Source organism: Magallana gigas, chromosome 7, assembly GCF_963853765.1.
Source record: "Magallana gigas chromosome 7, xbMagGiga1.1, whole genome shotgun sequence".
NCBI classification, from domain to species: domain Eukaryota; kingdom Metazoa; phylum Mollusca; class Bivalvia; order Ostreida; family Ostreidae; genus Magallana; species Magallana gigas.
In genome coordinates this window covers 3,287,667-3,300,651 of record NC_088859.1, presented here as the reverse complement: position 1 = coordinate 3,300,651, position 12,985 = coordinate 3,287,667, and the positions used below count along the sequence as shown (strand labels likewise).

General features: G+C 37.4%; 1 protein-coding gene and 1 long non-coding RNA gene across 2 annotated transcripts; both read right to left on the bottom strand.

Annotated features, from left to right (window-relative positions):
- Nucleotides 1-745: 745 nt before the first annotated feature.
- On the bottom strand, nucleotides 746-7,370 carry LOC136269969 (uncharacterized). Its single transcript, XM_066065966.1, has 3 exons — nucleotides 7,142-7,370; nucleotides 1,794-6,643; nucleotides 746-1,295 (listed from the first exon to the last, which is right to left on the bottom strand). Exon 2 carries the CDS (start codon nucleotides 5,776-5,778, stop codon nucleotides 2,137-2,139), a length of 3,642 nt encoding a protein of 1,213 aa, XP_065922038.1. The 5' UTR covers nucleotides 5,779-6,643; nucleotides 7,142-7,370; the 3' UTR covers nucleotides 746-1,295; nucleotides 1,794-2,136.
- A 1,246-nt stretch (nucleotides 7,371-8,616) lies between these two features.
- On the bottom strand, nucleotides 8,617-11,190 carry LOC136270278 (uncharacterized). The gene is made up of 3 exons (XR_010708036.1): nucleotides 11,109-11,190; nucleotides 10,835-10,938; nucleotides 8,617-10,642 (listed from the first exon to the last, which is right to left on the bottom strand). It is a non-coding gene; the product is annotated as an uncharacterized lncRNA (long non-coding RNA).
- Between the last annotated feature and the right edge of the window lie 1,795 nt (nucleotides 11,191-12,985).

Sequence of the window (12,985 nt, the reverse complement as noted above, 5' to 3'; positions counted from 1 at the left end):
CCAGAGTTTATATTTGAGGCGGTGTCAGAGTATCGGGCATCTGAAATATTCCTAGGAATTTTGTATCAACCCCAGTGTGATCGATTTTTGGAAAATATATATCTTATATTTGCCAAGTATTCAGCTTGCCTTTTTAAAAATTATAGTGTTATTTTGTTATGTAAATTTGCAGTGGTTGCAATGAAAAGGAATTATTGGCTAAAACATGTCGATTTTATAAGTTTAGTTATTGTGTTCATTGAGATTACAATAGTCTATTGTTTTTTGAATTCTCATGTAGAATTTGGATAATTCGTTCAAGATTAATTGTACACCGTTTCCTGTTCAATAAATGAGAACATTGAAAAGTAAAATGAGTTAATGACTAATGGTTTAGATTTTTATGGGATATTGTCACAATTAGAGCTACAAATTTCTATTTCGAAATTTTTATATATATATATATATATATATATATATATATATATATATATATATATATATATATATATATATATATATATATATATATATATATTTAGAACGTGTTAAGACGGCATTTTTTAATTACCATTTAAGTTGTAGTTTTCGAGAAACAAGAAAGATACAATTCTATGTTCGGTAAAAGCTTTGTTTACACGCAGATTGGATGATATAAAATATCAAAGTAAACACAGAAGCTGTTCATGATTTATCTTGCATATGTGTAACGGGATGAGCGGAGGCTACTCCAAACAACAACAAGACATCTTAAATTTAACAAAATTTAGTAACAAAAAAAATAAGAGAAAGAAAGAAAAGATAGAAATATAAACACTAAACCACACAAACACTCACACAACTTTCACTCAACAAGAAAAAATATGATGTTTATACAAATGACCAAAAATAAATTAGAAGAGTGTCCGAATCTCCGGGGCTGTAGTCCTGGACCAACTACGGACAACCACAACTAGAGTAGTTTCGTCACCACAATCATCATCATCACCACCATCGTCATCATAATCATCGACACTATCGTCAACATCATCGCCGACGTCACCATGAACGACATCATCTACATCATCTTCATCGACATGACCATCAACATCGTCGTCGTCATCATCACCATAACATCATCGTCGTCATCAACATGAACATCGCATCGTCATCGACTTCACCATGAACGACATCATCTACACCATCATCATCGACATGACCATCATCATCATCGTAGTCATCGACATCATAACATCATCGTCGTCATCAACATGAACATCGCATCGTCATCGACTTCACCATAACATCATCATCTTCTCAACATCAACAATATGACACTACAATAAGTGTACAAGTGACACCATAACACCATAATAAAAACGATATTGTATAATACATCATATAAGTATCTCACTGATAGTATCAAACTATGATAATGTATAAATAGTATTATATTAAAGGCAACATCTCAAAATATTGTAAGTATATGGTAACTAAGTTATTTGTTTACAGTAAACAATATGGCGTCTGAGACTTCCTGTGACGCACTTCCGCCCAAGTAGTTAAGTGGAAAAAGTGACCATAAATTGTAAAATAAAATAACGCATAGAAAATAGCCCTTTAAATCACCGTTTCTTTATACAGCAATAGCAAAAACTGTACTATAGAAAAAGACGAATTCAATTTAAACACTCTCGCTAAAGTCACACATCAGTGAACACACAGGTAACTCTACAGTGAACAATGGTCAAGGTGACTTTATAGGACGACTGCGTAATACTAATAAAAAGGCAAAAATTTACAAATAAACTACACCAAACTAAATAAATACTTACCACGGTCAGCTATCCGTGTCCGCGTCAAATGCTGAACTTGTGAAACTAAAACATGCCACACAGGCTTCTAACACGATACCCCCTTCATACACTAAGCACGTCTTTATTGCTGGACAGCTCGGCCGGGTATAACTTAGCGCCTATTGTTAGCGTCGGCCAAGCACGTTGCAAAGAATTATGGGAAAAATAAAATCGGGTGTGTTCGATATGAACAGTGATTGTCACACACCTCCCCCCTTAAAAAATTGTCCTGCAATTTCAAATAAACAATCACTGAATTTTGAAAATTCTCACGTATTTACAATAAAACCTATACACATACCTGTACTGTCTACTATACATCTCACTGACGACTCAGGTAATCCGCACCCACATTGTCGCTTCCTTTGATCGCAATGATCCTAAAGCGGTATGGCTGAAGCTGCAAAGCCCAACGCATCAGTCTGGAGTTCTCTGTCTTTGCTTTGTTAAGGTAGGTCAGGGGTTGGTGATCAGTTTCAAGTAGAAACTCGCGTCCATAAAGGTACTGGTGGAACTTCTGTATTCCCCACACTACCGCCAAACACTCCTTCTCGATAACAGCGTATGCCTTTTCTCTTGGTTGAAGTTTCCTACTGGCGTACGCTACGGGTAGTTTCTCGTCATCCTCCATCTGTAACAGCACAGCACCTATCCCATCATCTGCAGCGTCCGTGCGTAAAATGAAGGTTTCATTAAATTCTGGCAACTTCAATATTGGCCTTTCTGATAACATGTGTTTCAATGTATCAAAAGCTCGTTGCTGACTTTCAGTCCAAATAACTTTATTTGGTTGGCCCTTCTTCGTAAGATCAGAAAGTGGAATGGCTATCGCAGAGAAATTCGGAATAAACTTTCTGTAGAATCCTGCTAAGCCTAGGAAGGCACGAACCTGTTTCTTGGTTTGTGGTATTGGCGCATTTCTGACTGCATCAATCTTGTCCTGTTCTGGTTCTAGACACTTGTTGCCCACCATATGTCCCAAACAGTCAATCTTGTCACATCCGATGAAACATTTTGTCGGTCTGGCCGTAAGTCCCGCATCTCTGAGTCGTTCGAACACAGTCTTCAGTATGTGTAGATGTTCTTCAAAGGTATCTGTAAAAACAATGACATCATCGATAAAGTTTTCTACGCCGTTCATACCTTGAAGTAGTTTTCTCATCATACGACTAAATGTTGCCGGCGCGTTTACAAGACCAAACGGCATTGTCCTGAATTGGTACAATCCGGATGGTGTGGAAAAGGCTGTAAGCGGCTTACTCTCGTCAGCCATCGGTACTTGCCAGTATCCTTTGCTTAAGTCTATCTTTGACACAAACTTCTTTCCGGTCATTTTGGAAAATATGCTTTCTGGACTGGGCATTGGTTCTGCATCAAATACCGTAGCACAGTTCAATCGTCTATAATCAATGCAAAATCGATTCGTTCCATCTTTCTTCCGAGCTATGACAACTGGAGCTGAATAAGGGGAAGATGATGGCTCAATCACATTCAACTGTAGCATTTTCTGAACTTCTTCTGTAATTGTTTTCTCTGTACTGAACGGAATTGGATATGGTTTCACACGCACAGGTTCAGACGATGTCACAACAATCTTATGCTCCACTAAGTTCGTCATTCCAGGTATATCCGTAAATACATCTGAGAACGAATCACACAGTGATTTAGCAGTTTCCAACTGATCTGGTGTTAGTCTGTCTGCAAACTTTATGTCCTTTGCTGTTTCGGTTTGAGTAACAGGTGGCATAAGAATAGAGTCCTGTTGTTCATCATCATCTAGGTCACTAAAGTCTATGAGTGAAATTGCACATGTTGACAAAACACCACAGTTCAATGTATCTCGTTCAACATACTTCTTAAGAAGATTTGCGTGGAAAGTTTTCAGCTTGCCTCCCATATCGATCTTGTAGTCCATCTGTCCTAACGGTACTGCAGGTACTTTTCCTTTCGGAATAGTCCGCTGACACACGTCACATGATCTGCAAAACCGTCTAATGTCTGACTGAATTCCTGGCCAGTAAAATTCGGACACTACTCTGTCGGTTGTTTTCTTTGATCCCAGATGACCACCCATCAGCGTTTCATGTGCTATCTTCATGACGATAGTTCTGTATTTCCGAGGAACGATTAACTGTCGGAAAAGTTTTCCACTGGACACTTTGGGACTGCAAAATTCTCTGAACAACATTTGCTTCCGTTCACACATTTTTGAAAATCCGCCGTCACTGAAATGTTTAAGCTGTCCACTCTCAGCTAAGCTCCATAACTTTTTCAGTGTCTCGTCGTTTCGTTGTTCTTGTAAGATATCCTCCGGCGATACATCCCGTATTGCTTCCGGTACTTTCAATGGTTTGTATGGAGACTGTTTCTTTTTCAGTTGCGCACGCGTTTCAACAGCTGCTATGTTTTCAACGGAATGAATCCAGGCTGGATTTGGTTCATGTGGTTTCCTTACTCCACGAATATTACCAAGAATAAGATCGTACGAAGGCGAATCAAAGCACCAAGCATCAACACTTCCGGTAAAGTAAGGAGTATCGACATCAATTCTAGCCACATCTGAATCAATAATACGACCGTCTGCTAACTTGCATCGTTGAGATGTCCCTGTTAGTTGATCATCGTTTACCAGTTCTCTACGAATAACGGCACCACTACAACCTGTGTCTCTTAGCACAGTCACTAGTTTATTGCCAACACATCCTTTCACAACTGGCATTTCCGTTTCACAGAAAGCAACCGAATCACCAACACACGGTAAGTTTCCATGTTTCTCGACGACACTCGCGGCTCCTTGGCGACCTCTACCGCGTCCTGGATATCCATGGTTCCCATTATTGTACGACCCACGTTGAAAATCACTAGGGTAAGTATGTTTCGGTGTTGTTTCTTGTTTCTCGCTCGAATTAAACGGCCTGTTATTCGGACTTTTGCGGAAGTTGCAGTTAAAGGCTTTATGTCCTTGTCGTCCGCACTCATAACACTTCACTGCATTTCCAGATTGGTTTTGTTGCACGGAATCTTTGTACGGCGGTTGTCTATCGGACTGCTGTCGTCTGTCAAAGAGCGGTTTTTGCGTAAGTGAAGAGGATGTCACTGTTCTGGCCTCAGCAAACTGGTCCGCGTATCGCGCCATGTCTTGGATCGAAGTAGGAATCCTCTCCTTTAGGAATAAGGCAAGTTCTTTCGAGCAACACAATAAAAACTGTTCACGTAAGAACAAGTCCTTCAGATCATCGAATGTCTTGTTAGTCTTAGACAGCTGAATCCACCGCTCAAGGTAACTGTCCAGTCTGGTAGAAAATTGCATAAAAGTTTCACTTCCGTCTGGTTTTGAAAATCGGAACTTCTTGCGGAAACCGTCCTCCGTCATGTCAAATCGTTTCAACAGGGCGTTCTTCAACTCGTTGAAATCAAGTGCTGTTTCGGGTGAGAGTCTTGCGAACACATCCAGTGCCTTTCCTTTGAGTAATGCGCTAAGATGAGTCCCCCACGTGTCTTTATTCCATTTCTGCGTTGTTGCGTATATCTCAAATCTTTGAATGTACGCGTCAATGTTGTCTTTCGAATCCTCAAACGGAGGAAGTTTTGGTCCTTTTATCACTTGAGAAGTTTCTTTCTCCTCTTTAGTCACAACACTCGGCTTCATGTGAGATCTCTCGAGTTGCAGTTTGTGATCAAGTTCCAGTTCTTCTAGTTTTTGCTGATGTCTCTTTTCTTCTATCAATCGGGCGTGCTCTCGCTCATCATGTTCTCTTGCGGCGCGCTCTTTCTCCATCTGTAGTTTGAAGTCGCGGTCTCTCTCCTCCTGGTCTCTCTCCTCCTGTCTCTCGACTCTATGTTTCTCACGTTCGTCCCGCATTCTGGCCTGTTCGTCCTTCACGAATTGTTGAAGGTCTTCATCCTTCATCCCCATCTTGGTCCCCACTTCAAGTAGCTCCAGCATCTCCTTGACAGTAGACATGGTGCATTGACTGACAGACCAACTTACCTCAAAATTATCTCATAAAGGGACTAACTTCTCAACTTTTAACAAAACAATCTGCCTAACGTAATGTACTCACCAAGGGAAAAGGAAACAACGACCTACACTTGCTCTTACATGTACTACAAAAGAGATCAAAAAATGAAAAATAAAATAAACCTTGGCAACTGTTCACTTATAAAGATATCTTGTAGTATCTGGAGGAGTCAACTCATCCCACCGCTGCCACCAATTGTAACGGGATGAGCGGAGGCTACTCCAAACAACAACAAGACATCTTAAATTTAACAAAATTTAATAACAAAAAAAATAAGAGAAAGAAAGAAAAGATAGAAATATAAACACTAAACCACACAAACACTCACACAACTTTCACTCAACAAGAAAAAATATGATGTTTATACAAATGACCAAAAATAAATTAGAAGAGTGTCCGAATCTCCGGGGCTGTAGTCCTGGACCAACTACGGACAACCACAACTAGAGTAGTTTCGTCACCACAATCATCATCATCACCACCATCGTCATCATAATCATCGACACTATCGTCAACATCATCGCCGACGTCACCATGAACGACATCATCTACATCATCTTCATCGACATGACCATCAACATCGTCGTCGTCATCATCACCATAACATCATCGTCGTCATCAACATGAACATCGCATCGTCATCGACTTCACCATGAACGACATCATCTACACCATCATCATCGACATGACCATCATCATCATCGTAGTCATCGACATCATAACATCATCGTCGTCATCAACATGAACATCGCATCGTCATCGACTTCACCATAACATCATCATCTTCTCAACATCAACAATATGACACTACAATAAGTGTACAAGTGACACCATAACACCATAATAAAAACAATATTGTATAATACATCATATAAGTATCTCACTGATAGTATCAAACTATGATAATGTATAAATAGTATTATATTAAAGGCAACATCTCAAAATATTGTAAGTATATGGTAACTAAGTTATTTGTTTACAGTAAACAATATGGCGTCTGAGACTTCCTGTGACGCACTTCCGCCCAAGTAGTTAAGTGGAAAAAGTGACCATAAATTGTAAAATAAAATAACGCATAGAAAATAGCCCTTTAAATCACCGTTTCTTTATACAGCAATAGCAAAAACTGTACTATAGAAAAAGACGAATTCCATTTAAACACTCTCGCTAAAGTCACACATCAGTGAACACACAGGTAACTCTACAGTGAACAATGGTCAAGGTGACTTTATAGGACGACTGCGTAATACTAATAAAAAGGCAAAAATTTACAAATAAACTACACCAAACTAAATAAATACTTACCACGGTCAGCTATCCGTGTCCGCGTCAAATGCTGAACTTGTGAAACTAAAACATGCCACACAGGCTTCTAACACGATACCCCCTTCATACACTAAGCACGTCTTTATTGCTGGACAGCTCGGCCGGGTATAACTTAGCGCCTATTGTTAGCGTCGGCCAAGCACGTTGCAAAGAATTATGGGAAAAATAAAATCGGGTGTGTTCGATATGAACAGTGATTGTCACAATATGAAAAAACTACTTGAGTTTACATAATCTATTAAAAGCAACAATGGAATGTTAAGAGAATCGTGAGCATCGAACCTTGCTTGACAACTGACATTCAAATTTTGACACAAACATGTACTTTGAAATGCTTTAGTTAAGCATTGTTAACATTAAAATGAAATATCGAAATTAGAAAATGATCTTGACACATTTTGAATCTCTTATCTTCATAGTACAGAAAAGTATGTTTATTTTAAAAAACACATTAGTTGTAACTTGAAATTATTTTATAGATATATATGAACTCAAAGTACATGCAGCGTGGGGTGTCTCAAGGAAAATCTAAATCTATGATATGAAGTTGGATGGTGAATACTTCTTGAATAAACACGCGTATACAGTTGCAGTGCATTACGTACTACCCTCCTTACTTTTTAATCCTCGTTTAAAGATGCAATTTTTTTTTCATAAATCTTGTGATAATTAACTGTAATTAGAAAAACAAACACCGCAATGAATGACAGAAGCAAACTTGATAGTCTGTTGGATGTATGTTTTAGCATATATATTTATTGATCTATTTTTTACAAACACATACCATTTGAGCGAGAATTTATCAGACTTTTTATCGACTTTAAACTGTTTTGGCACGTACTAAGATTACATACATGTAGGTAACCTACTCCAAATCAGATATAGGTGTATCAAGCTCAGAAACGTTTTAAATTGGTGCAGATGCACAGCAATGAACGACGACAAAGAGAGGATACGTAATGACATGTAAGGAAATAAATAATTACATCCATATATAGCTGTTAAGATAAGTTCAAACATCCCAAGCATTTAATTAATTTGTCAAGAGATTAAGAAGATATCTAATTCAGAGAGTAGGTTCGGTAACGTTAACATTTTATCCGCATGAAATCGTCTTGACTTTTTAAAGGTTTTCCGATCCTCAGCCTTAAAGTATTTTTTTTCTTCCAAATCTGTTATCCATCATATTTAACTTTATAAATGAAATGAAATAAAAAGGGATTTTTTGATGTTATCCATGAATTTTGAAAATTTATTGCAATCTTGGCCACGATGAACCACCTTCGAATTTTTCATATAATTTTTAATTTTCAAAATAAGTAGCTGTGCAGTTTGACACCTGTTTTAAGTAATTAAAAAGGCATTGTCCTGTTCTTATATGCATAATTTGCATGAAAAAAACCCCCAAAAAGTAGAATCTCATATTTATTATTTTATATCTGTTGCAATCTCCATTTAGAACAATCCTGCCACTTATCTACAAATCTCCAATGTTCAATTTCCTCTTTTAGGGATCCAGAAATTTTTACAGACCTACTATTTTTCAAACCTTGAGAAATTCCAGCATTTATTTCTCTACAGAACAACTTACATCCTGGGATTACCAGACTCATAGAAATACACTTTCTAGTAAATCTTTGCAATGTCTTGACATCTACTTCCTTTCTTTCTAAAATTGATTCTCGAAGATCTATGAATTTTGCTTTTTTATCATCTGGTAATACGTAAGCTTCCCTAACTGAATAAACTAAAAAACCCACATACCTCTTACAACTTGAAGGACTTAAAGAACATTTACTCAATGCTAAGGTACAACCCAACCTTGTCAACAGTTCAACTCAACCATATACCAACCTCCTAGCCTCCTCATGAACTTTCACATCATCTACAGAATCAGATCCCCTAGTAGCAAGAAACCTATCATCTATGTACAGAGAGTTACGCACAGAGAATGTCCTAAGATAAGAGGTAACACACATACCTATGGATTGGTAAATAAAGGCTGAAGCCTTCCAACCAAATGGTAATGTTGAATACACCATGAAAAATCCTCCAAACTGAATACCAAAAAATTCCTGAGACTCTTCATCAATTTTTATGTGACTGTAACCCGATTATTTCTCATCACATGTGATCAACAAAGCATTTTTATCTACCAAACGATGAATATCTTTCAGTGTCTCTAACCGAAAAGGCAGATCCTTAATCCATAAATTAATATAACGTTCATCATGACAAAGACGTGGCTTACTTGGTTCTACAGTAAGAGGAATAACCACTCTTGGGGGTTGACACTCACCCACTCTAACTAAAAGTTTTATAGCTCCACACTGGATCTTATCCATTAATTCTTTGACAATAAAATCAGAGTACTGTTTGCAAATGCTAGAGTTGGGTGCATAATGTTTGGGAGGCACATTCGAATTGTAATATTTTCCCTTAAAATTTCCTTTATATGATTGAAAGAAATCAAAGACATTGACACCATTCTTTATTCATTTTAAAACATCGTTGTTTTTTTTTATGAAATCTTATCCATAATACACTCCCATTCCGGTACAAATGAATGAATCTGACCAGAAATGAATTTACTTGGATCCCTTATTGGTAAAGTGTTAATATCAAAATGTAAATCGCCATTAATTACTTCCTCTGTTCGAGGGTATGGGTTGCAGGCGGAGCAATTCTCCCTTCAAGTGTAATCCATGCTTGTTGGTCACTTATATTCATATTCATGGGATTGAAACCACTATTTAACTCCCAAGATGGAACCTCCATGAAGGATACAATTTCTGGAGCAAACTTCATTTTCTGTAAAATTATAATTATTTGATATAATGTAAATTTCCAACAATGCAACCAGCATTAATTTCACCTGAAGAAAGAATTCTTCCGCCTGCAATCCACGTGACAAATCACTAGGGCGTCAGTGTCTCTCGGATTACAAGACAAAAGAATTTATTCTTATCGTACAACTACATCTGCAAACATGACAGTTTATATCAATATATATATATTGGGATACATGCCGGGCATCATAGGATACAAAGAAGGTTGACAAGGATATAAACCATTCAACGGGGACTCTGGTCGCTTTTGTGTTTCAACATATTCATTCTTACTCTCAGCTTTGGTTTCAGGTTTATCTTTCAAACACTTAGAAATTGCTTTTGAAATTGCATCTGCTACTTTCCCACCTAACACAGACCAACACAGATTAGAAATTTGAAGTTTTGACTGATATCTGTTCGCTTGCCTGTACAACTCTTCAAACATGTCAGCCTCCTCATGGTTTAATTTCCTAGCCGCTTTAGACAGTTCATCAAGAGCCAGCAGAATTAAAGCATTGCTTGGATCATCCTGTAGGCATAGTGTCCTCACCTTCTCTTTAAGCTCCTGGACCTTTTTTTTTGAAGGTCCTGCAGTTTCTAAAGGTACTGGTGTACTGCTTCCCCCTGTGGATCCACTAGTGCTAGGGTCCTAAAAATATGACGTTATAACACTCTTTTAAAATAAAATATCATACCGCATATTTGTTTTATATGTAAGGGCAAAATTAGGTATTCATATATAATTTCAAAATTCCAGATGTATATCATGTATATGTACCAGTAATTATCTGCATGTATGAATTGTTTCATGCGCATTAGCATATACATATATAAAACATACCGTTGAATCATCTAATGCCTGGCCTCTTGGTTGTCCCACTTCATTTGCAAAAATTATCAAGCAATGCAATAACAATCTTGCCTCGTTAACATCAATATCTCTTCCTGATTTAATAAAATGAAAGTTTATATCACAACAAATTTTTTCGAAAGATACCAATATTAATCACAACATTTGCATATCATATGTTAATAACTCTTGAAAAGATTCAAAGCTTTATTTTCCAACCATCACATAACCACTTCAATAATTATTTAAGAAACTTAACCCCTACCAGCTAGTTCCAAAAGCTCAATCATGTTTTCCCCTGTTAATGAGTTGACTATATTCTCTATCTCATCCAACTCTAAGACGTCTGTCTTTTTAGGTCTTTCCACCTTTCAGGTGAAAGACCTCTTGTTTTCTTTATGTTTTTTATTAGGTCTTTCTACCTTTCAGGTGAAAGACCTTTTGTTTTCTTTATGTTTTTTATTAGGTCTTTCCACCTTTCAGGTGAAAGACCTTTTGTTTTTCTTATGTTTTTTATTATTATTATTATTTTTTTTCTTCTCTTTTTTTCCAGGGACAGCTTTTTTGTTTCAAGAGATATTGAAGCATTTTTTTCTTTATGTGACTGGCCATTAAAAGTTATGATACCAAATGACCCTTTGGTTGATCACTCCCAGAACTTACAAAGTTTTTGCCCTTTGTGTACGAAGTGATTGTTATCGCTACTCCTCTGAAACCATAAGAGATAGAGACTTGAAACTTTTAATAACGTCTGTAAGTCACTTAGACGCTCTTTCAATCTATTCATACCGAAAGGTTCCGAGACCCCCTTCTATCAGTTATTGCCCCTGAAAGTATTTCAATTTCCATAAAATCACTTCCAATTTTTTTACTATTTGTCACAAAGACTTCGGACCACTTGGGATGGAAGCGTCTTCCATGGCCGATCAAAATGACGTAAAGGTCAAAGGTCAAGGTCATCTGAAAACCTGTGTATTCATGAGTTTTCGTATCTCTTTTGTTTAGGGTGATATAGAGAAATTTGATCAAGGATGTAGTAGGACGTCTTAAGACATTTCAAAATGTAGCCCTTCAGCTCCCGTCTTGTAATAGTTAGTGAGTTATTGCCCCTTTTGTTCGAAATGCTTGTTATCGCTACTCCTCTGAAACCAAAACAGGTAGAGACTTGAAACGTTTACCAATGTCTTCATTACACTTAGAAGTTTCTTCAATCTATTGATCCCAAAAGGGTCCAACGTCCCTTTCTGGCAGTAATTCCCCTTTCAATTTCATTGATTTCACAAACACAATAGAAATAAACACCCCCCCCCCCTTTTTTTTTATGAGTGACCTTGACCTTTGACCTTGACCTTTGACCTTGACCTTTGACCTCTTAGGACTGGTGTGTTATAAGTATCTGCAACATCTATCATATCAGATTCATTTATATGTACGAATAGCTCTTTCAAACACAAATTCACCCCCCCCCCCCCCTTTTATTTTTAGGTTTGACCTTGACCTTTGACCTGACCTTGACCTTTGACCTTGACCTTAAAGGACTGATGCGTTACAAGTATATTTAACATATACATTTCAGATTCATTTATATGTGCAATAAGCTCTTTAAAATAACCAAACCCCCCCCCCCTTATTTTTAGGTTTGACCTTGACCTTTGACCTTGACCTTTGACCTTTGACCTTTGAACTCTTAGAACTTATGAGTAATAAGTGTATGCAACATATATATCGGATTCAGTTTTATGAACAATTTGCCCCCCCCCCCCCTTCTTTTATACAAGGGTTGAATTCTTATATGAACATGACCCTCGATATTTGAACTTATAATTCAATATTCCTTTTTAAAATAAAACCTAAAAGAGTGTTACAACCGTTTGTCAGAATTTTTTGAAAAGGTGAAACACTGTCTGCCATTTGACCCCAGACCGCGTTTTAGACTACGCCTCCAAATAAAAATTCCAGCTCCAGTAAAACTCTGTAGAACTCGGCGAAAATTCATGGGACTGTTCCTCACACCTGAATCTAATTGCCTGCCAAATCTCAAACGAAATGAACCCTATTTAAGAAAGTTATCTACCTCAGCGGCATCGAACCATCGTCCCGAGAAACGAAATTTCAACGCTTCGATATTTGTATCTAATAAAT

Excerpts from the sequence above, each read along its gene's own strand:
- LOC136269969 (XM_066065966.1), bottom strand. The coding sequence starts at position 5,778 with ATGTCTACTGTCAAGGAGATGCTGGAGCTACTTGAAGTGGGGACCAAG.